The following is a 22,992-nucleotide window of genomic DNA, read 5'->3' as shown; positions in this document are numbered from 1 at the left end:
AATCACTGTCTGCCTGTGGAGCTGGGGGATACATTTGTGTCATGTGTGGCTCGTGGGGAGGGAGGTCTTTAGTGGAAGTCCAGTCCTGTGGTTTAGTGCAAGTGAAGAATAAGATCTGTGGCCCCCAGCCTTCATTTCTATCCCTGTTTTCCCTCCTGACTCAGGAACGTTTCATTATTACAGACCTTGGAAGGGAGGGAATTACACTGCAGAACTGAGACCTTGGATGGAAAGTTCAAACGAGAATAAACGGCGCCACCTAGTGCCGAATGTTTATATTGCATTTATCAAAATGTCATTTAAATTCCAGAAACATGAAAACAATTCCGACATTAAACGTCCTATCAGTGTCTTTGACTAATTAACAAACTAGTTTGTTTTCTAAAGTTTACTCCACAGTGCAGTTCAACCTGAGAGAACTTTAAGTGCAAAAACATTAAAGTAGATGTATAAATTATGTTTAATAACTCCACTCCTGTGACATTATTTGCTCCACAATGTCATCCTCTTTCTCTCATTCTCATCTTCCAATTCCACTTCAACAACGCCCTCCTTCTGTCCCTGCTTCTCTCCATCTTCCAGTTCTCTTCTCCTCCACCCATTTTTCTCTCATATTAGTCCTCCCTCGTTCTCCTGGTCTCCCTCTCCCCCTCCTCACTGATTCCCTCCTCTTCTCCTACTCCTCCATCCTGCTGTCCATCTCCTTCAATTCCACTTCAACAACGTCCTCCTTCTATTCTCTCGTTCTTCCAGTTCTCTTCTCCTCCATCCCTTTTTCTCTCATATTAGTCCTCCCTCGTCCTCCTGGTCTCCCTCTCCCCCTCCTCACTGATCCCCTCCTCTTCTCCTACTCCTCCATCCTGCTGCCCATCTCCTTCAATTCCACTTCAACAACGTCCTCCTTCTATTCTCTCGTTCTTCCAGTTCACTTCTCCTCCACCCCTTTTTCTCTCATATTAGTCCTCCCTCGCCCTCCTGGTCTCCCTCTCCCCTTCCTCAATGATCCCCTCCTCTTCTCCTACTCCTCCATCCTTCTGTCCATCTCCTTCAATTCCACTTCAACAACGTCCTCCTTCTATTCTCTCCTTCTCTCCATCTTCCAGTTCTCTTCTCCTCCACCCCTTTTTCTCTCATATTAGTCCTCCCTCGTCCTCCTGGTCTCCCTCTCCCCCTCCTCACTGATCCCCTCCTCTTCTCCTACTCCTCCATCCTCCCCATCCTTCTGTCCATCTCCTTCCCTCTCGACATTCACTGCGCCTCCGCTCATCGCTGCCTCCACCGCGCATGCGCCCCGCATCCAGGCAAGCAGCGTCCGTACGAAGGAGCGAAAGTGAAGATGGCGCTGGACAATCTTCTGTTCGCGCAGTGCGTCCTCTACTTCCTCTCCTTCGTGTTCGGCTTCATCGCCGTGGTGCCTCTGTCCGAGAACACGGAGGACTTCCGCGGCAAGTGCCTCCTCTTCACGCGAGGCATGTGGCAGAATGAGAACATCACGGTGTCCAAGCAGCGCTTCGTGGTGGAGGAGTGGGGCCCCGAGTCCTGCTGCAGCTTCGTCACCTTCGTGGGCATCTCGTCGCTCATCCTGTCCGCAGTGCAGGCCTGGAGGCTGCTCTTCTTCCTGTGCAAGGGCCACGACGAGTGAGTGACCGAGGCTCCCGCGCACATCACAAACCGTCTCCCTGCTGTCTCGTCCTTATTTCGACATTATAATGCGAATGAAGGTGTGAAGAGGTCTGATGATGCGACAGTACAAAATAAACATGGCGGCATTTTTTTTTTAACATCCAATGTTTTATATACATCAATTTCACTCACTGACACGAGGAAAAAACGGTTGCACCCTTTTATTTTATTTATTTTTATGTTTTTTTTTTCTTTCCTCTATTTTTCTTTTTCACTGTGAAAGTGCCGGTCAACTATTACAATTAACGGTCATTATTTTCCACTGATGACGCTTAATGTTACTTCCCCCGTTTTTTTTTGGCAGCCAACTTTATAAGAATTTTAATTTGTCATTCATTGTTTTTCTGATGATAGTTGAATACTTAGTTTCAAAGTTTCCCCTGCCATTGATTTGTTTTTCTTTGGTCCACATTTGAAAAAATAAAAATGAAATAATATTTTTTTCTTCTCCTTAGTAATACATTTTTTTGCTGGATTATTTCATATTTTTTACTCACTGATCAAGCTCTAAATTGTAATTGAGTTTCTTTTTCATTTTATTAAACCAGTAATATGGTTTGAATAAAGCACTTTTATTTGAGTTTTTTTGTGACGACTAGTTTGAAGGTTTTCACTTTACATTTTTTCTTCATTTTTGTGTTCATGAAGACTTTTTAAAAAAAGTTGATCTTCATTCATAACCGGAACTTCAGTCACTCTTTTTGAAATTCATGCTCTGCTTTCTTCGCCTGACAGCTCGGTGTTTAATGCCTTCCTGAACCTGGTGATCAGCTCTCTGGTGGTCTTCACCGTCTTCCTGTCCAGCACCATGGTCAGCGTGGGCTTCAACCTCTGGTGCGACTCCATCACGGAGGGCGGCAGCATGCCCAGCAGGTCTGAGGACTCGAGTTGAAACCAGCCACTAGGGGGCTCATTCTGACACTCATGTACCTTCCCCAGCTGTGAGGACCTGCAGGATACTGATCTGGAACTAGGGTTGAACAACTCAGCCTTCTATGACCAGTTCGCCATCGCTCAGGTGAGCTCTCTCACTCAAACACTCTTTCCTCGCTGACTGGTCGCTAACCTCCTGTCCCTCAGTTCGGTCTGTGGGCCGCCTGGCTCACTTGGCTCGGCATCGCCGTCCTGGCCTTCCTGAAGGTCTACCATAACTACAGACAGGAAGACCTGCTGGACAGCCTGATCCACGAGAAGGACCTGCTACTGGGACGGTCTTCACGCCGCGACTCGGACCTGAAGCCCGGACTCATCTAGAGGCCGACACGACTCTCCGCCTCACAGTTTCCCACTGCATTGAGAAACACCAATACTTGCCTCTGTAGACAATCAGTCGCTCCCATTGATCATAGAAGGTGCATCTTCGGAGGAGTGTTCCGAAAAACAGCTGCTAATCTTTAATACTGGGTCTCCCACTGTGTGTATCTCTCCTCAATTATGACCAGAGAGAGTGAAGCGGATGATGCTGACGTACAGGAGGATTGCACTTGAAGCTAGCAGATTCACATCTGCATCGCTTAGACACAGGAGACTGATGGGTCTTTTGTAAATTGTGACACACAGAAAACAGCTATAAATAGCTAGTGCTACTAATTCAACTCAGCCAAACCTCTGTAATTTGTGCAAAATATATTAGCTGATTTCTATTTTGTTGCAGGAAAATTTTATGGAAAACAATGATCCTGTTTCTGGCAGTGTTGCGTTTCCATTTGTAAAAGGATCAGTGTGCCAAATTTGGACTGAGAGAAGAGCCCTTCCCTTTTAATAACTAAGAGTGATGGTGAGATGACAGCGCAGGTCAGGAGGCTCAGTATTAATTCTTTCATATTCCAAAGTTAAACATCAGTGAAGGTGAGTTATCGCAAAATTGACTCCAACTAAAATAGAGTCGTTTTTGTGGAGCTCTTTTGTACGTCAGCTCTTCCCAGTTGTGGTCAACTACGCTGACACACATCGTCTTTGTGAATCTTCTGCATGGGACTCGCATGAATAATAAATAGGTTTAATTTTAGATGTCCACAAACTTCTTCTTCTTCTTCTGCACATCAATAAATATCTTCCTTAAGTTGGTCTTAAACTCTGAGAGCCGCAGTACCAGCTGGTAGTTGCTGCTGGTGGGTGGGTGAATGAAACATAGATGAGAGGATGAAGGCAGATGATGGAGGGGAAAAGAAGAGTATGAACGGATAAAGAAAAAAGAAGAAATTAAAAGAGTGAAGGACCATTTACAGAAAAGAAAGCAGGACGGAAAACAGGATCGCAAAAGGAGAAAGGAATGAGTGTGGTGACTGTAAAGAGATGTGAGGGTGAAGGATGAGTGGAAGGAATGAAGCCGTTCCAGAGCTAAAAGCAGGAGGAGACTGGAGGGAAACAAACTCTGAAGGAGACAAATATGAACTAAAACATTCATCTGACTGTAACTCAGGCGTTTTGTCGTCTCTAACCTGTTGCTTCATCCAGTCCAAAAACGCTTTCAAGCCCTCGACTGATCATCTCTGGAGCCAAAAAGTAACTTTAACTGCTGTGAAAGAATCTTCTGAGACCTGTGAGAAGAAAACTGCGACACATTTACAAACTACTGCGAGTGAAGTTTTGTTTTTCTTTTATTGCTGAAGACAATTTGACATTTTCCGTTTCAATTGCTTTCGACATTCAACGCTCCAAAAGCGTCCCTGAAACCGGCGAGAGTTATTGCTTCTTCAGAGTGTGTGTTGTACTGGACCTTCTGAAGAGATTGAACCGACACCTCTTCCTCTTCATCTCTCAGTTTTTGGAAAACAGGAGCCTTGAGTTGCAGACCACTGTGGGGTGGTTTTCACTCAAAGAACCAGCTTTACAGAGAAAGCACTCGGTATCAAGAGGGTACACAATGGTACCACTCTAAAAGACTGTACCGTAGTGTGTGAGGGTCCTAGTGGGGCATGAAAGGGCCACTGCAGTTAGAGGGGAGGGATTTTGGTAGCCTAGAAAAAGCTCCTAAAGGAGTGCACCAGGATCTGAGGTTCCCACTCCCGCTCTGATTCCATGTGACACCGTCAACTTTCAAATGATGAGGTCACGTTGATCTCACACACGCTAGTTACCGTTGCCTGACCAAGTTCTTCAGGTCACATAACCATCAGAGAATGATACAACTCCAGAAGAAAAGTGATCTCCAAGGTAAACTCTGATTTTGAGTGTGTTAGTGGGGTCACTTAAGGGCATCCTGTCAAGCCACCCTCCAACATCGCTACGCATCAGTTAGCACTAGCACTCCAAAACCTTACAGACATGACCAAACATTCAATTATTGCATTGTAAATCATGGCTTCTGAGATTCAAGGGTTTTCCCCAAAAAATCTGTTTTTAAAGGATGATGAGGTTCACTAGTGTCGCCAACTGAAATCCCACCAGTCAAATTCCTTCTATGGCCCCTTTAAAACATGGCTATAAAAATACATACAAAGTGAAGCAGGTATTCTCTGGGATGCAGTACACATGGTATAAATAACATTTAGGATACTTGGGACTCGAGCAGGTTTACACCGAACACTTGCATCAGCATTCATGTTGTTCCGCTAAAAGTGAGTTAGTGAGGATGTGCAGACAGAAAACAAGTCACACTGGTTCTTATTACAGCACCAGCTGATGCTACATTCACTGATGTACGAAGGCTGAATACCAAAACACATTCTCAAACTGCTGAGGTCATCACAAGAGCATTCCTTCTCCAATGTCACATAAACAGTAGGGGAAGATTTGTCTTAAACTAGCTCCTGAAAAAGGCTCAATGCGTAAGCATCACCCTTCCTAGGGTCCATGGTTGTTGCCCTAACCACATGGATGTAGCATATTTGAGTTGATCTATGGAGACCTACTCAAAACAAGGAGACACCCACCCACATACTGCTTTGATATATGACCCCCCCGCCGGGTAGTGATGCGCTTATGAAGCTTCATGAAACGGTGTCCTCATTTTAAGTACCGACTACATGTCAGTCTCTGCTCCAAAATCTCAGAAACCTCAGACCACATTAAAACCAAGTGCACCTCCGAATGAATTCCGAAAATGAGGGAACTGTTTCATGAAGCCTCATCAGCCCCTCAGTACCCACAGGGGTATTAAAGTACATTTGATGTAGCGCGTTCTTTTCAGGTATATTAACGTTAAATAACATAAAATGTAATGAATAAATATCCTAAAACTTGACATTCAGATGCTTTCTCTCGTGACCTGGCTCTGACATCCAGACATAACATTATGACCATGTATTTTATAGACCTTAAGCTACCCGATTACTTGCAGTATTTCTTCCTGGTCCAGATCTCAGGAGCTAAAAATGTACACTAAAACTGGGTAACAAAAAACAAACAGGTGGTCATAATGTGATGGCCTAATGAAATGTATATTACTGTAGTGACAGTCACTTGTGTGCAGACGTGTGGTGACATGAGAGTAAATGTGCAAATAGAAGAAGTAGCGTTCACGCCACAGTCCGAGTATTTACATAGATGGAAGCGTCGGGAATCCTCACAGGAACCTTGTGTAGTTCCGGATCCCGATAGCAGGTTACAGTCTGGATAGAAAAGGTGCGCGGGTCACTGCATGGTCAGCCATATCCAGCAGCCCCACAGCAGCTGTTTAAAGTGCAGCAGGTAGACGGCCAACACCGCCTCCAGCTCCTCGCACGCCCTCTGGTGGTGGCGGCGGTCGGTGCAGTACATGGCCACGCCCAACAGCGACATCAGCAGGAAGAGGCAGGTGAATAGGGCGAGGTGGGGGCGGGACGGCGTCGTCTCGTACGCTGCACACACACACACAGAAGCCCTTTCACATGTTGGTTACATTATGACCACCTCATAAAACCGAAGCAGCAAATTAAGATCAATAAAAATTAGTGGTCATAATGTTTGTATATACCGTGATGAGCTCGTGAAGACAATCACAACTCTCAGGGCCCAAGTGGTGAAGCGAGAAGAGCGTGTTCTGGACGTGTGCCGAGCTGCAGTCTACTTTCTCCAACGTGATTGTGAAGCAGAGCCGTGTCACATTATTAAGTGGGTGTGGGGGCGCAGCTGTTACTCGGGTGCATTATTGATGGACAGAGTCGTGTTGTTGACGCTCGCTCATGCAGACGTGACTCGACACTTCCAGATAGACTTACCGGCTCCGCGCTGACCCGCGGGGATGTCTGCGGCCCAGAAGGAGCCCAGTCAGTGATAAAAACCACGAGCAGTTGCATCCCTGACTAATTCAACCTCCTGATTCTGACTGACAGTGTGGTGATCCAGATTAACAGTGTGGTCTGGTTTCATTTATATTCACTGACTTGTCAAACCCATCTGAAAATTGACCCTTCCATATTTCCTCTAAATCGACAAATGAAATTTGTGACAAAGTTTTATGTCATGACACAAGTGGGCCACCAGAGGGCACATGCTTTGCGGCGCTCTTCAGGCAGCTCTCTAAAAACAATGTAGATGCATTCCTTGCATTTGTAGATCAATATTTAAGCAGATCGCGTAACTAAACAAGAAAATTCCGAGGGGGCATTTTTGAGTCTTTTCAAGTTACAACAAACTGCCTCTGCCAGCTCATTTGGCTACACATTTGTGAATCATTTGCATGCTTCCATATCATCATGTTACTCATTTGTGGAATGTGGTCCGACAATCCAGTTTTGACTGAGAAGTATTTGGATTTCTGCTTTCTAATTATTGAGTCAAGTTGCAAAATTTCACTCCTCCATAATGATGAGGATTATGTCTCCATATTGGGAAAAGTTTGGGTATAATTTGTGGAGCCGAATATTTATACTTAGTTTGTTAAGGTACGGGAACGATTCCTGAGTGTGCAGTTGTGTTGTATACTTCATGAATGGATCAAGAAAAATTCCTGGATGATCCAAATCCTGAACGCAGAACAACATTGTTTCATTTTCTTACCATGAACTGTTGTTTCTGGTTCCCTGAATCGGACCCGTCGTTCGCCTTTCCGTCTGTAGATGGCGTCTGTGTCGTAGTTCGGCCTCTTTAAAATGGAGGTGGGGACTTTGGCATTGGAAACCTGGACGAGACGGAGGAAGGTGCATTCAGAACCATTTCAAACAAGTGGAAGGTGGATCACTTACTTTGAGTTTCAGCAAGTCGTCCGCCTGGTGATGAGAATCCTTCCTGTGTCGCAGCTCCGAGTGTTTCTCTCGGTGTGGGGTGGGCAGACAGTGGACCGTGTCCCTGATGGACTCTGCGGCTGCAAACCTCTTAGACAGCGCTGAAACACACTGGCCCAGCGAGTCTAGAACCATGATGGAGGCAAAGAGTGAAAACAACGCCACAGCACTACACAGGCTGCCGATCTCTGGAGTGAGTACACAGTGTTATCCATGCAAATGTGGAGACGCCTGCATTAACTCTGTCAGTCCTGGGGGATCAAGTCACAGAGGCCCTGACAGCCTGATGACAGGAAAACCAACGTCAATATGGACAGTTTCAGAAGCTGAGAAAAGTGTGGTACTGAGGCAACGCAGGTTCAGCATGAGGTCTGTTCCTCTGTTTGATTTGGAGTCAAAGAAGACATCAGACGCTAAAATAAACTGAAAACGATCTGCACGCCTCTACACCTCTGATCCTCTCCTGACAGCGCAGCAGCGTCCCGCGGTTCAAGCCTTCGTTCGGCAAAGCGTTGGCCTCAAAACGTCACTGAGCTCTTTTATTTCCTCCACTCTGAAAAACCAGCAGCGTGTCCAACATGAAGAGATTCATAATTTATTGCGGCTGACATCACTGAAACATTTACACAATCGACCTGCGCCTGGTGTGGAGTATCTAGTTCAACATCCTGCTAAACTGTCGGCGCAGATGGAAACAAGTTGTTAGAGGAAAAGCCAAGCAGAGGCTTCTAAACACAGTAGGAACACAGGATTAGCATAGCATGCACGCAGATGCCGCCCCCCCAAGAATGCTACATGTGAAACTCTTTTTATTGGCAGTATTGGCCACTGACTGACACAACAGTGAGCCATAAAGAAAGGACACCCCTCAGCTATCATGCTAGGCCTAGTGCGTGTTCATTTCTTTGCTAGTCATGTGCAGTCTTCGCCCGAAATCGAACTCCTACCTGAATATTCAGTCTTTCCAATCTCTGCGTAGACTGTGGCCATGAGCTCCAGACTCCTCGCTGTGATTGGATGGTCGTTGCCAAACGCCCTTTGGTGGATCTTTGTGGCCTGGAAGATGAAGAACTAAGGAACCTATAAAGAAAGCTTTGTAGAGGAGCAACCAACTGTACGAACCTTGCCGCTGTACTCCAGGGCCAAGTGAGGTCTGGAAGTGAAGGGAAGAGCAGTGTTAAAAGGGAGAACCTTCTGAAAGCGTGCGTGAGAGAGTGGGGTTTGACTGCAGCTGGAGGAACGTTCTCCTGGGACCATGTGATAAATGTCAAGTATGCTCAAGTGATCAGGAGAAACAGCAACGTTTGAAATTGACAGTCTGTGCACACAAAAGGTGACGGCGGATTCCAAAAGGTTGTTGAATTAAAGTGATGAAGAATCCTTTGAAGTCTTCCTCTGGCATGTGTTAATTTCAGTGGTGACAAGAGGGAACCTCTCACTAGCATCCATCGACCACCACGAAGGACTGCAGATGACCTCAATGGAGTGGCCTGTACCGATTGTCAGGTGAGGGCATCAGGTTCGGTATCGGGAGGCGAAGTAACTAGACCCAATCTCAACATGCATGAGCCGCTATTAGACAAGGCTGCGGGTGTTCAGCTGCCTTTTCCAGGACATGGAAACCTTCTGTCCCTGCCAACACCGACTGTTCCACTTTATTCTGTGGCGAGAATCACACCAGGTCGGTTTACCAGCCTGAAACCTTCCACCACTGCGCTGGTGAGTGACAAGCCCAGGGACGCTGAGAGGCGGGGCCCTCTGGATCCGCCAGTTGTGTCGCTCGAATCAGCCCTGGATTACAGGTCTGCACGTCTGTTGCTGTCACGTGTGGCTGTAGATGTAGAGCAAGCTATGTTTAGTGTGACAGACCTGAACGTACAATTCCCTTCAATTAGTAATGGCCAGGTGTCAGCTTGCTCAGGGAAGGCCCTCTTGGGGGACACCTGATCTGAGGCGGCAGAAAAGACCCCCATATGACAAGTGCTTCCACTTGCATTAGCAGAGATCCTCTCACACCTTAGAGAGTCGCAAGGAGTTCAGTAGGTCTTCTGTTGACCAGCCAAAACTGGAGAAAAAATATCTCCACGACTAGTTTCCACTCGCTCAAGGATCTTGAATGAAAGGACAACATCAGTCACATCGACGTGAAAGTGATACCTGCGCTGTAAGTGAAGGAAACTTGACAGTAAACTGTATCAGCCATGTTACGCAAGGCCATACCTCAGGCATTACACCAACCTTAAGTGTCGGAACTTAGTTGCACCTTCCGCACTACCTTTGTAGGACACCAGGACGGTGGCAACCCCAATAGGTTTTCGTACTTGAGGGCTACCCTGACAAATAAAAGTATTAAAAAAGGGTAAAACTAGCCTCCTGATACGTCAACTGTTCCTTGTGTTGGGACTTGTCATCATCGCTATGTGCTGGCTGTTGGCTTATTCTGTGTCTCAGTTACCTTGGAATAGGGAAGTTGGAGCTGGGAATGACGTCACAGCCGAGTTGTGCAGCTGTTATCGAAGTCGGAAAAGAAGATGCTGACACTAAAGTTATTCCCACGCCTGCCTTGTAGTAGTCAAGTCGCGACTACTTGATAAATATGCTCTCAGTTTGTGGCTAGAAAACCCGCAGACTGAAAAGGAAACACAAATTGCAGGAATGTGTTTGTTTCTTTTGCAGTAATTCATTCATTCAAAACTACTTCCTGTTTACATAAGGCATCCTGGGTTGCGTGTTCCGCATCAATCCGCAACCGATCAATTCTCCCACTTTTTGACTGGTAAACTTTACATTGGCACGGCGAGAGAGTAAGTGTGTATTTCCCAGGTCGGAGCACAACTGGAATTGGACCATTAGATCAGGCCCAGCTTCCATGATCAGTGGCGTCCTTTCTTCTGTCAGAGGTTCCATTCATTGAATGATTTTTGTTGATCATCACACAAAGCCAACAGCTTTGTTCACTGGTGCATGTTATCATGAAAGTCCAGGTTTATTAGTGTCAACCAAAGTCCTTACATCTTGGAAACCAAAGTGCTCTGAATTGGAAACCACAGAAGCCGGGGCCTTGACCTCCATCACCTGCTCTGACAATCAGGTTAAATGGTCACAATCACAACAGAGCTGCCGAAAATGGGCCCGTTCTTTGGCACCGAACTAAGTACCACTGCAACAGGAGACAGCAGATCCAGTTCAAGTTGTTCCTCTTGTGACACTCGGGTAGAGTTTGGTGTCTCTTTTCCCCACTTAAGCTGAGAAACTCAACGCGAGTCTGACTGGCACTTCACCCCATCTGTAAAATTCCACGGGGTTGAAGCAGAGTGTCTCTATCCTGGACCAGACAATGCATTGAAGCCAACAACAAAGGTTCAGTGACGGACATGGTGACCCACCACGGGGGTCAATACCCAAACTACTCAACAGGTTAACATCACAGCTGGCACAGGATTCTATAATGTTTATTCAACTTTAAAAAACGTGAAAAAAAGTTTACTTTCAGTCAAATGAAGTCAACGCTTTGGACTCTAAATAGCCCAAAAACTGTGTTATAATGATATCACATTGGTGTGTAATAGATTTGAATACCTCTGTGCGTGTGTTGAATCAATGTTTTGCATGTGTTATGTAAATGTATGTGCATCAAATGTACGTGTGAACATTTTACATGAAGAATACTGTGTGTGGATAGAGACGTTAACACAGTACAGATGTTCTCTGGTACACCTACTGTTTGCTCATGATGCAGAGCTGGGCCAGCCTCTCCAGGTGCTGAGCCTGGCAGGTCTGCTCCGTCAGATCCTCCGGGCTGGTCCATCCCGCTGAGCCCAGCGTGGCCTCCTCCTGGGGGCCTGCGACACAAACACAGGGCATGGAGCCACCGGTTAGTTCTCCTGCTGCGTGGGAAAGGCCCTCAAAAATGCTCAGTATGTGAGCCAGTCAGTGACATGAGCGCCGACTGAGGCCGGAGTCAGAGGCGTGGAGATAAGACAGAGGAGGAGGGGGTCAGATAAGGCAGGCAGACAACACGATGGCTCCGTCCACAGGGAGACACACACACACACACACACAGTGACCCAATGCAAACATGCAGGCGGTACTGAGCAGATTTGACTAATGAGTGAGCAAACCAAAGAAACTTTACAATCCCTGAGGTGTGCAATAAATATTGACATGTTACATCATATGCCAACAACGCGACGATACACACTCTTGATCTTCTCCTGAAGTCTATTGGAGTTCCTCTTAGTTCAGTTTCCAAGCAAGTTTGATTGATTTCCTTTGAAGATGTAGCTGCTCTACTCCACGTCTCAGGTGGAGGACTTAGCTCTCAACACTTTCAGCACTATTGTAATTGGAACTCATGTTGTACGTGTCAATGTTTGATTAACACTTTACCATAAAGCTTTGACGCGCTAATGGCTATATTCAAGATGCATTTTCCTCAATTATTTTATCGGCTTAAACTAGTTTGGAAATGTTACAGATGACAAAAATATCTTGACACAATCAGGTTGTCTTGGTCAAGCCGAAGATATCTCACAGTCAAAGGTCAACCCAACTTGATTGATCTTTGGCTCAACTTTTTCCTTTGGCGACAGACATCCCAACTTGAGGTCAAATAAATCATCCAATTTGAGTTGCACATTCTACGTCAGCACGTGTGTAAGCAGGCGGCGGCCCCTGCAAGTGCTGAATCATGCACTCCAGTATTCCACGCAGCACTCTACAGCCGAGCCATTTGTCTTGTGTGATGTCTGTCCCTGATCTCCTTCCTCCTTCTCCCTGGTGTCACGCTGCTGCCTCAGCAGAGAGGCCACGCCGGACGTCTGGAGCGCCGCGTGATGAATGACCGGGCTCGTGGCGAATGCTGGATGTTAAATCTTTCGCCCTGTTTATTGTAAATAAAGACGGAAGCTGCTCTCACCAAATCCTTCGGTGGTAGAATCAATCCATTATCCCTGCACTCTTAAATACTGTCATATCCATATTGATTAGGTTTGAATTCCACTGAACAAAAACTACTGTGTCAGGACACTTAAGAAGGGAATAAATCTTGACGTGACCGATATTTTCTGTCTCCTGAAAGTACTTCTTAGCACCTTTCCCAACATTAAATTTGTTTCTATTTTGCTCATAAATGCTCATGGGCTTCTGACACAACTGCTGTTTTTATGTAGCTGATAAGTGGCACACGAAAAGCTGTAAAAAAAATCTTCTCTGCGTGTTCAAACCATTAACCTTGTCCCCAAAATCTCCGCACAAACACTCCATCTGATACACTCAGTTGGAAAGACTCCTATAAATGCAGGTTACTGAGCACACGCTTCAGATGAAAACTGAGAATAATGAAGACTTGCCTGTGCTGCTGTGCAGAGCGGTGAGCTCGATCAGGGCGACCTCGTAGAACATTTTCTCCGCCTGGATGAACTGCAGAGCTTTCCCATCTGTTTATAAGAGTGAAGGATCAGTTGCACACTTGTCACCAGGATTAGCAGCCGGCCAGAGAATTGGACTCTGATCTCTGATAAATAACACCCGGTGAACGGCACGAGAGCAGGGATGTTACTGTTGGTCACATGTGCTTTTCCTGACGATGGAGACGCATCACTATATTGTAACAACAACAAACTCTTGGTGTAGTTTAAGGAGGTGTAAATCACCTTCAGCGCTCATAAAGTTCCCCTCCAATAAATCACATTATGCCCCTTATTATGACAATACTATCAGTAACTGAGGCTCCAGCGTGTGGCACGTTGTGTTTCCAAATAAAAGGTATTTTTAAACACCTCTTCAAATGAAGGCAGCTGATGCTTGTCAGGAGAATTTAAAATACCAATGAAACGAGAGTTCTTAAAATAAACACCGCTTCTGTCCATGTCCTACTTAACAGTAGATCTCTGTCTCCCGCGTAAACGTCACGTCGACAAACAAGGTCGCGCAACTGCTAAACGGGTTTGTCATCAATGCCAACTGGAAACGCAGAGCGAGGAAATTTAAATGACAAAGAGAGGACTTCATCTTAAACGTGACCTACTTATTGGAAGTATGCACAACACATGGCCGTAAACACACTCCAGCAAATTTACTAGTGTAGACACGAGTGTAGTCACTAGCGTAGACATGGAGCAACCGTGGCAAACAGCCAATGATTGAGAGCTTTACTCATTGTTTTTGAGTAGAACAACAACACAAACTTTTATCAGCTGCTGCTCAACGGCAGTCGCAGCCCTACTCCTGCAACATAACAAAAATGGTGCCCACTGTGTGAAGCTAAGTGCAACTGTTACATTTAACTATTATTTACATGAAACGGGGTGTGAAACCGTCTTTGAAGAAGGTTTTGGGGTTCACTTTCACTTTTCCCCGCCCTGTTCCCGCCCCCCCACAAGATCCCTGGAAAGCTGCTTCCAAGATAAGAACATGTCGGATGGATGTTGGCACTGTGACGGACAGGCTGAAATGGACGAGGCGTAGTCGTATAAGGTTTGGCACCAGGAGCAGGACAACAAATATTTAAAATAGATGGTGTGCAATGGTGTCAATATTTGCTCTGGAAAGATCTCATCTGAGATCTAGTGACCCACGCTCAGCTTGTCGCCGAGCAGCAGTGGGCAGAGTGGAAGGACGTGCCACCGAAAGGTCACAGCCGGATATTTTTAACTCCAGCTGGACCCAAAACAATGAGCCGGCTGGATTCTAACACGATTCCTTCCTAGTGAACCGGCCCTCAGGTTCCAAACACTGACCCACTGTTTAAACCCAACAGGTCTCGTGCTCCAGTAATTGAACCATGATGAGAAACATGACAGGAATGTCTATTAAAAGAAGCTGCTCCACATAACAGATCCGGCTGCACGTGCAGAGATGAACTGAAACAACCCTTCAAGATATACACAGTGAACACAGTGGACTTTTTGATGCCCACGAACTCTATTGTGATATATAAATGAGAGAAATAGTTATAGAATATTTTAATTAAATTAAATTATTATTTTTTAATACATTAGAAATAGACCATTACACTAGAAATTTTGACATTTTTTTCTTAAAAACACAATAAAAAAACTACGGAAAAGTGGTGGCTTCATGTTGAAATAAATGTGTGAAATAATAAAAAATAAATCTGGAATTTATCTAGGTTGGAAAATGCTTGTATTTAAATACATTTATTTTCATTAATTCAACTTTTATTTGTATTAATCAATTAATAAAAAAATCCCTGAATTATGTCACAACAAAAGTAAAATATCCAATCTAAAAAATGAGGAAATGTTTTTGAAATTAAACAGAACAGAAGGAAAATGTAATTAATATAAAAAGAGAAAAAAAAAAAGTAAAAATAATAAAATAATGAACACAAACTTCAGAAGCTAACTGCTATGATATGAAAAATGATATAAAATAATGAAAGGAAAGGAAAAATAAATCTTCTATTAAAGACCAAAAAAATACAAAATAAATAAATATTACAAAAAAAGGCAAAACCAACCAAAAGGAAGAGTTTTATTTCCATATCCTCTGCATACTATGTAACACTATGACAGTCACGAGTTCTCCCGACTTTACACAGCAGCATCGATGTTAATGGAGTTGTATAATATTCCACTGTATGCAAAGTGGTTCAACCGCGCCACTTGTCGCCAGCAGCCTCTTAACTAATGGAGTGACGCTCTGATCCACCCATCTTGTACAGTGGACAATGAGAGGAGACAACCTGAGCCCCACAGTGAAGTGTCTCAGCGATGGGGAGGAGGTAACACATCCTGAAACAAAACACCCGCTATTATCTACTGCGCGTGATACAGACGTGGCAGTGGCTCTGTGCTGGCTCGTTACCACAGATATAGGTTAATTAGCCAGCTCTGTGGCGCGGAGATAAGAGCGGACAAATCCTCTTAGGTGGCCATGTGGCATTCAGGGACGCCGGAGAATCAACTCACCCTCGCTGCTCACAACACTCATCTGTTTTTTTAAGCTTCCCCGCGGCGAGACCTTGATGGAGCAGAGATGCTTTCAAAGGATACAATTCTTTTCTGTGATGAAGAGTTCAGCGATCTAGAGGAAATAAAGAAAGGTGGGTGAGAGGTGAGTAGACAGTTCTGTGGCAGGCCAAGCATTGAGCACCGGGACACTCAAGCTCACAAGTCCCAGTCGGAAACGGACGTTTGTTGGAGAGTGAATAACTGGCACCCCGTCAACAGGAAATAAGAGTCGGAACTGAGTGGGATATCAGGCTTCCTCGTGATAATTGAAGGCTCATTTTAGCATGAAGCCTCTCTGTGTTTGGTTTGGAAATAATGATCCTGCTTCCCCATCGACTCTCAAATCAAGAAACACTCTGTCCTCTTCACTTTGTTTTCCTCTGAACCATTTGGGTTTAATATTGTGGGATATCCCGCTTGATCATTGGATAAAGTGTTTGATCATTTTCTCAATATAAATAAAATACCATCGAGAATGAAGGAGTAAATAGAACACAGAGGAGGAAAATGATGTTCTCACTTTAGCACCTAAAGAAGAGCCATTCGCTGGTGAAGAATGGTGAGCACCTGCACAAGAGAGGGCCTCCATGCTTCCTCTCTCGTGGTAAAGCTTGGTTTACCACGACAATATTGACCTACAATGAACTTTATTGGAGTTTAAGTTTGAGAAGAGTTCTTCTTCAGGTGATGAGCTTGAAAGAGAATGAAGTCATGAGGTATCTTCACTGGTATGTGGTGAAGAAAGAGAGAGAGAGACAAAGCGCTCATTTGTCGGTGGAGCTCTATTCTCACTAGTTTTGTAGTGACCAAAAGAGTTTGCCCTGCACTGTGTCCGAACTCTCTTTGAGAAGCTCAGACATCCAGACTCAAAGTAACTGAGGAAGCCCCAGGGCAGACCCAGAATCATGTCTCTCAGCAGACCTGGGAGCTCCAGGGTAGACTCCCAGTAGAATTAGCAGGAGCCTGGTATTTACTCACTGATATTGACGCTGAAGAGCGTGTTAACATTGACACCACATGCATGAGCTGAGAGCATATTCCTCTCATGACATCATCAACACAACACTGAATTCCCAATTACTTATAGTTTTACGCTTATTCATAGCTGAAAAGAACCAACTTTGTAGAGGACATAAGATAATTTCACTTGACATATTTATGAAGACTTCATAGTTTCTGATCACTGTGAGAAGAGAAACCAGACTTCTTTTTCCTCTTCTAAAGGCTTTTTTATAAATTATACTTGAATCAAACTTTTAAACAACATTCTCAACCGAGCATTAATAAAGTGGCTGGACGTTTCTAGAGTGCAGATGATGCTCGTACATCAGGGCAACCCTCATGATGTCATTAGGAAGAGGTGGGTGTGTCGCTGTGTGTGACTCACCTGGTGGAGGCAGTTGGGGAGAGAGGTGAAGCTCTGCACATGGGTCAGTCCCAGCAGGCAGCTGAGGAAGCAGTGGAGGGCGGCCTGGTACTCCCCCTGCTGCTGGAGCTGCTGTCCCAGCTCAAACAGGCCCTCCCTCCCCCCACTCAGCATCCCCGGTCCCAGACGGAGCCGGCGCCGCCTCCCATCAGAGCTCCGCCGGACTGGAATCGCCTCGCTGGAGGGAGGAAAAGACGCCCGGCTGAAAGAGGAGGAATATGGATCAAGATCTTCCCTGGTCTGGACTGCAAGTCAAGGACAGGTGGAGAGAAACAGACTGAGGAGGCTGAGCACACATCCTCCCCCCTCCCACTACCCAGCCTGCACCAGGAAAGGAGGACAGAGGAAGTGGAGAGAGTTTGCTGAGTGTGAGTAGCAGAGATTTAGACCAATAGCTGCTCGGCTCAGCACCATCAGAGGAGGCTTAGCTGCCCAGGTCTTCCTCCAATCACAGATGTGTGGGAGGGGGGCAGCGTGGTGAGTTTGGATGATAGAAGCAAATTTGAGCCGGTTGTCTGATGATGTTTGAGTAGAGTTGTGACATCTCATATGGGGGACATTATAAATGAACACTGGTGTCATACTTTCTCTTCTTCCTAATGAAGTGCAAATAAAGGCACTAGGACGAGAATTGAAACTCAGAATATACCAATGGAATATTGTATATATTATTGTTTAATATTAAAATATTTTAGTAAAATCATAAATCTTTTAGATTTATATTTTTTATAGATTGTTCATCATCATCTAAACAAACAACCAGATGGAAATAATAATAATAAAATAATAACATTCACTAATATTATATTAATTAAATACACAATACATACGACACACACACACATACACATAAAACAAACAAACAAAAAACATGTCCAAAAAATCGTCAAAACAAAGTACTACATTTTAACCAGCATCATGGAAATAATAATTACTAAGAAGTCATTTCAGCAAGTACACCACAGCAAGAGTAGACCAGAAAGCCAGAAGTTTGGTTTTAAAAATAAAAGTCGCACCAAAATGCTTCAGGACAGTTCGTCTCAAATAAGCACATAGGAATAAATTGAGTTTGAACCAAACAGGACAGGTAATAGTGCCCTGAGGAACACCACATTTTGGTGATTCTGCTGAAGACAAGACGCTATACATTCACTCATTCTTCATTCGCTCTCAATGGGCTCACACAGGTCGCGGATCGATTCCAGCAATTTGGACTCCCTTCTTTCCATGAGGTGGTTCACGAGTGCGAGTCATTAGAACTCGTCTTTCCTCACAGCCTAAAGTGATGATCCAATATTTGATCAGGAGGAGTTCCTCCTCTGGATGTTTGCTTCCTCTCACACACCAGCACTAATGAGAGAGGCGAGGAGGAAAGAAGATGAGCAGCACTTTCGCTCCAGATGATTCACAGGATGGAGAATCGATGTTGACTGTGAGAGCAGAAATTCTCCTCACCACTGTTTTAGTGACTCGCCGGCCGGTCAGCCTCCATTAGCATCCGACACACTCAGAAACAGCATGAAGACCTCGGGAGGAACTGAACTACTCAGAGTCAGGTCACAAACTGAAATTATGAAGTGAAAAGAGAGAAATATTTCTGTCAAAAACACATATAATCAAGAGATGTGCATATCTGTTCTAATGATTTTTTTTTGTTATGATAGAATAACAACAGGGAAATCGGTTTGCAGGTTTGGTGTCAAATATGAAAGTGCTAGTGGGTCCTGTCTCATAATTTTTAAATGACTTAAAGCCAATTATATTCAGAGAATCTGAAGGATATTATCAAAATGAACTATATAATGCATCTAATAAAAAGAATGACAGATAGTGATATTTAATTTCTACTTTATGTATATTCATTCAACTATTTTATTAATTTAATATTAATTTAACATTAATTTAACATTTAATATATTTATGTGAAAAGTCAGGGGACATCATATGTTTGAGTTTTTTTAAGAGGAACACAATTTCAAAAGGTAAATATTATCATGAGGTTGGGAATAACATTGAAACAAAACTGATAATTAAAAAAATATTCTTGAACAAAAACATTACAAAATGTCTTTAATATATTTTAAAACAGCGCAGTTTGGACAATGTAGATGGTTGAAGTTTTTAAAAATAAAATTAAAAAATAACTCTCTATTATATAACTCATCTGCTCTTCAGATATCATATATCTTAAGTAACTCCACCGCCATGTTATTGCATTAATACCTTGAGTATCTTGTGTGCTTTTCTGCTGGACTCTACTGTACTCCACTCTGCGGCAGTCCAACATCAGCATGTGCTATTTATATTTCCTGCTTTGCGCACATAGAACGCCACACTGGCCCCCGAGGGCTGCTGGATTTCAGTTCCCATGAGTGACAGCGAGCACAAGGAACACAGATGTGACAAGATGGAGTCTGTTCCTGGCGTAATGGACGGTCACTCTAGACTCAGCTCCACAAAGCTGTCATGGTAGAAGATACAGACGCAGATACGACCTAAAGTGGAGTGTTATTTATGCTCAGATCCAGAGATTAGAGGCAGAATATGTAGTGAGGTCACACTGTCGGATGAGGAAAATGGCTCTGCTGCAGGGCAAACTATCTGTAAACTTATGACCACAAACTCATCAGTTCACACGAACATATTTACTACGTTGTCAGATGATACTGAACAACTTGGCCACCATAGACGAACCTCTTTATTAACTATAAAATAATTTCTGGTATCAACAGCAGTGCTTTTAGCGACTGTGTAAAGAGAGTATTATAGCCACTGAGTATGTTTTTGATTCATTTGCTACACGACCATCCATTCTCAAATGCTCAGTTGATGGGAAAATGTCATGATCATGAGCCAAGCTCAATTTTTCTAAACCTCTCAATCATCAGAGGGGAAAATAAGGTGAGAAGAATTGGTGAGAGGAGAAAGTAGAAAGCTGCTCACTTTTTCCATCCATCCTGTTGAGAGTAGCCCTTAGCATTTTAGCACAGTCAACTGTTTTACAGCCAATATTATTGCTTTCTCTTCACAATGCAACATTGTAAAAACAAAAAAAGGTTAACTCAAATTTGCCTCATAAATTGTTCATTAAAACGCAGGCCAATGAGGAAAAGATATTTTCATTTTTATCTTTTTATCTTGTAAACAATTGCTTAGCATCGCTGCGAGCAGCTGTAATTGAGTTACAGACAACTGAGTCAATCAACATAGCGCATTTAAACACGTACAGTAAAGGTACATTCTTCACAGTTTAAAATTGTAAAAGAGGAAATATTAAAGTTCATCACGAAAACAAAAGGTTTTATGCCAACGCAATCAGTTGACAATTCATATGCAACACCTTGCATTGATAGTTTAATTTAAAAGTAAACATAGAACACAAATGAAACGTCACTTAAGTTAAACACAAGTTACCTTTAATGCTTGTCTTGTAGACGGCGATCTACTTTTAATATATTTTCAACAACCAAGGGTCGATTATACATATTTACAGAAATTGAAGTCCGTCCAGATAAGACGTCCCAACGCAACCAAGAAAACGACAAAGGTTCCGGCTGGGATGATCATCTCATAGACTTATTGAAATATTTTATAAGGATAAAATACAAATTATTACTCAGCTATATAAATAAATAAATGTCTCTTTATAATACTCGATTGTTATATTATTAATGATACACTGTTAAAATTTTAAATGTCTGTATAATTTATAAAACATACTTTGATAAATCAGAGGCGTACCTTCCTTTCATGTCAAGTTAAGACTATTCAAGACGTTTTCCACTGACTCCATGGTGAGGGTGGATTCACCCCACCATCAGCAGTCAAACAGCGCCGCCATCTGTCTCCTCACTTTATTATCTGACCCCATGACATTTACTAACCAGGTGAACGCAAGATTTCGCTTTGACAGCTCAGAGGAATGATTCCTGAGAATATTAATGTTGTACACTCGTCATGATTAATGACGGAGGAGACGGAGATTTATTTAAAATCGCTGGCTCTTAAATCAGCAGCGTCTAATGAGTTGTCACTGCCGCAATCGCTTCATCAAGAGAAACTAACACAGGAACCGCTTCGCAGCAGCAGGAGGGATCTTTTGCTTCACTCGGACTCCCCCTGCTGGAGGCTGGCTGCTATTAGCAGGATGCAGAAACACTTCTGCAGCTTCTGAACTGCCACTGCAGCGCCTGGTTCTGTTAGTACTGCAGCCACTACTTCCTCTTCCAGTACCCCTCACCTCACCTTCTTCTGCTGCTTATCCGGGGTCAGGTCGCAGAGGCAGCATTCGGAGCAAGGAAGGCAAAACTTCCCGATCCGCACAAACCTCCTCCAGCTCATCCCGGGGGATCCCAAGGCGTTCCCAGGCCAGACCGGAGACATAATCTCTCCAGTGAGTCCTGGGTCTTCCCCTGAGTCTCCTCTAGGTAGTACATGCCCGAAACACCTCCCCAGGAAGGCGTCTAGAGGGCATCCGGGTCAGATGCCTCAGCCACCTCAGCTGGTTCCTCCTGATGTGGAAGGGCAGCGGCTCCACCCTGAGCTCCTCCCGGATGACCAAACTCCTCACCCTATCTCTAAGGGTGCTCCCAGCCACCCTGCGGAGGAAACTCATCTCATCCTTTCGGTCATTACCCAAAGATCCAGTACCCCTCTACTTGTAATACTCCTGGGTGCTCCTCCTAATTCCACCTGCTCTTCTTGCTTATGAGTCGATGCTTGTTGACAGGGCTATTGTGTTTACATCAGATACACAGGTGATAGATGGTTCTTCTATTCCACCCAGTCTCTCATCCATCCTTATGAAGCATTACGTCAGCTTCCTAATGCTCACAGCTGATTAGATATTCAGCCCTGAGTCCTCCTGCAGTGCCTGTGACCATGACACACACACACACACACGCACACACTCCCTCAGCATCAGGTGGTGTGAGGTTGCCATGGCGACATGAATCAGCCTCGTCAAGGCTGCGTGTGATTGTGGATTAGGTCAGTGGGTTAAACTGACAGAGCCATTCACAGGCGAGCAGGCGAACATCTGCTCCGCACCAGCTCCACTCACACTTCATGTTGGATTCTGGTCTCACCTTTACAGAGCCGACCAGACGTGACTGACGTCACCACGACACGCGTCATTTTAAGCCCCTACAGCAGAGGTGGGCAGTTAAATTTCCTAAAGGGCCACATTAGAAACTGTGACTGTTGTGAGGGGCCAAAAAAAGGCGGCGATGACTATGAAACGTGACGGAAAAAAATCTTTAGTAACAAGGACGAAATGAACCATAAAATGTTCAATGGAAGCAAGGATATTAAGAAGTGTAAATGTGGCATGACCCCTATAAAAATCTGCATCACCTGCATTTTATTTGAATAGAAATCATAATGAAAATATGGGCCAAACATTGAAGATGAAAAGGCAATTTATTTCAAAATAGATTGGAATTTTCTATCAACCAATTTTGAGGAAAATGCTAAACTGACAGACGAAAAGAAGAAAAAAAAAGTAAATGTGTTGCATTTAGTGTTAAACTAGTACTGGCTAAAACGGAAACAGGTTAAAAAAATGACAAAAAATGACAACTTATCAGTTGTATAATATTAGCCCGACCTCATGAGGGCCACTAAACACAGGCATAGGGCCACATATAGCCCCTGGGCCGCACTTTGCCGAGGTCTGCCCTCCACAGACGGGGAGAAGTCAATAAATACAGAGTCGATTTGCTTATCTTTTATTCATTAGCTGTATAAATGAGCATAAAAA

At 44.2% G+C, this 22,992-nt stretch overlaps 2 protein-coding genes across 5 annotated transcripts; one reads left to right on the top strand and one right to left on the bottom strand.

Moving 5' to 3' along the window:
- Positions 1 to 924: 924 nt before the first annotated feature.
- On the top strand, positions 925 to 3,691 carry LOC128747393 (transmembrane protein 179-like). The gene is made up of 4 exons (XM_053845261.1): positions 925 to 1,638; positions 2,419 to 2,556; positions 2,623 to 2,701; positions 2,764 to 3,691. The coding sequence occupies exons 1-4, from the start codon at positions 1,337 to 1,339 to the stop codon at positions 2,935 to 2,937; spliced, it is 693 nt and encodes a 230-aa protein (XP_053701236.1). The 5' UTR covers positions 925 to 1,336; the 3' UTR covers positions 2,938 to 3,691.
- Positions 3,692 to 4,099: 408 nt separating this feature from the next.
- On the bottom strand, positions 4,100 to 20,733 carry c16h14orf180 (chromosome 16 C14orf180 homolog). 4 transcript variants are annotated; one of them, XM_053845259.1, is made up of 11 exons: positions 20,646 to 20,733; positions 18,687 to 18,795; positions 17,193 to 17,433; positions 15,848 to 15,878; positions 13,181 to 13,267; positions 11,551 to 11,671; positions 8,952 to 8,982; positions 8,777 to 8,900; positions 7,791 to 7,954; positions 7,606 to 7,726; positions 4,105 to 6,464 (listed from the first exon to the last, which is right to left on the bottom strand). In XM_053845259.1, exons 3-11 carry the CDS (start codon positions 17,343 to 17,345, stop codon positions 6,259 to 6,261), a joined length of 1,038 nt encoding a protein of 345 aa, XP_053701234.1. In that variant the 5' UTR covers positions 17,346 to 17,433; positions 18,687 to 18,795; positions 20,646 to 20,733; the 3' UTR covers positions 4,105 to 6,258. The 4 variants fall into 4 exon arrangements, with proteins under 4 accessions (XP_053701232.1, XP_053701233.1, XP_053701234.1 ...); XM_053845257.1 differs by lacking the exons at positions 18,687 to 18,795; positions 20,646 to 20,733 and adding an exon at positions 18,415 to 18,500 and having other exon boundaries at positions 4,100 to 6,464; XM_053845258.1 differs by lacking the exons at positions 18,687 to 18,795; positions 20,646 to 20,733 and adding an exon at positions 18,415 to 18,500 and having other exon boundaries at positions 4,102 to 6,464; positions 8,777 to 8,885.
- Between the last annotated feature and the right edge of the window lie 2,259 nt (positions 20,734 to 22,992).

Source organism: Synchiropus splendidus, chromosome 16 (genome assembly GCF_027744825.2).
Source record: "Synchiropus splendidus isolate RoL2022-P1 chromosome 16, RoL_Sspl_1.0, whole genome shotgun sequence".
Classification (NCBI taxonomy): domain Eukaryota; kingdom Metazoa; phylum Chordata; class Actinopteri; order Syngnathiformes; family Callionymidae; genus Synchiropus; species Synchiropus splendidus.
The sequence above is the reverse complement of the archived record's forward strand: the minus strand, read 5'-3'. Positions and strand labels throughout refer to the sequence as shown.

Coding starts and splice junctions, on each gene's coding strand:
- c16h14orf180 (XM_053845257.1), bottom strand. CDS start 18,485: ATGACTCGCACTCGTGAACCACCTCATGGAAAGAAGGGAGTCCAAATT. Junction 7,955..8,776: donor TGGAAAGACTGAATATTCAG/GTAGGAGTTCGA, acceptor TCATGGTTCTAG/ACTCGCTGGGCCAGTGTGTT. Junction 6,465..7,605: donor ACCAGAAACAACAGTTCATG/GTAAGAAAATGA, acceptor GTGTGTGTGCAG/CGTACGAGACGACGCCGTCC.
- LOC128747393 (XM_053845261.1), top strand. CDS start 1,337: ATGGCGCTGGACAATCTTCTGTTCGCGCAGTGCGTCCTCTACTTCCTC. Junction 1,639..2,418: donor CTGTGCAAGGGCCACGACGA/GTGAGTGACCGA, acceptor TTCGCCTGACAG/CTCGGTGTTTAATGCCTTCC. Junction 2,557..2,622: donor GGCGGCAGCATGCCCAGCAG/GTCTGAGGACTC, acceptor TACCTTCCCCAG/CTGTGAGGACCTGCAGGATA.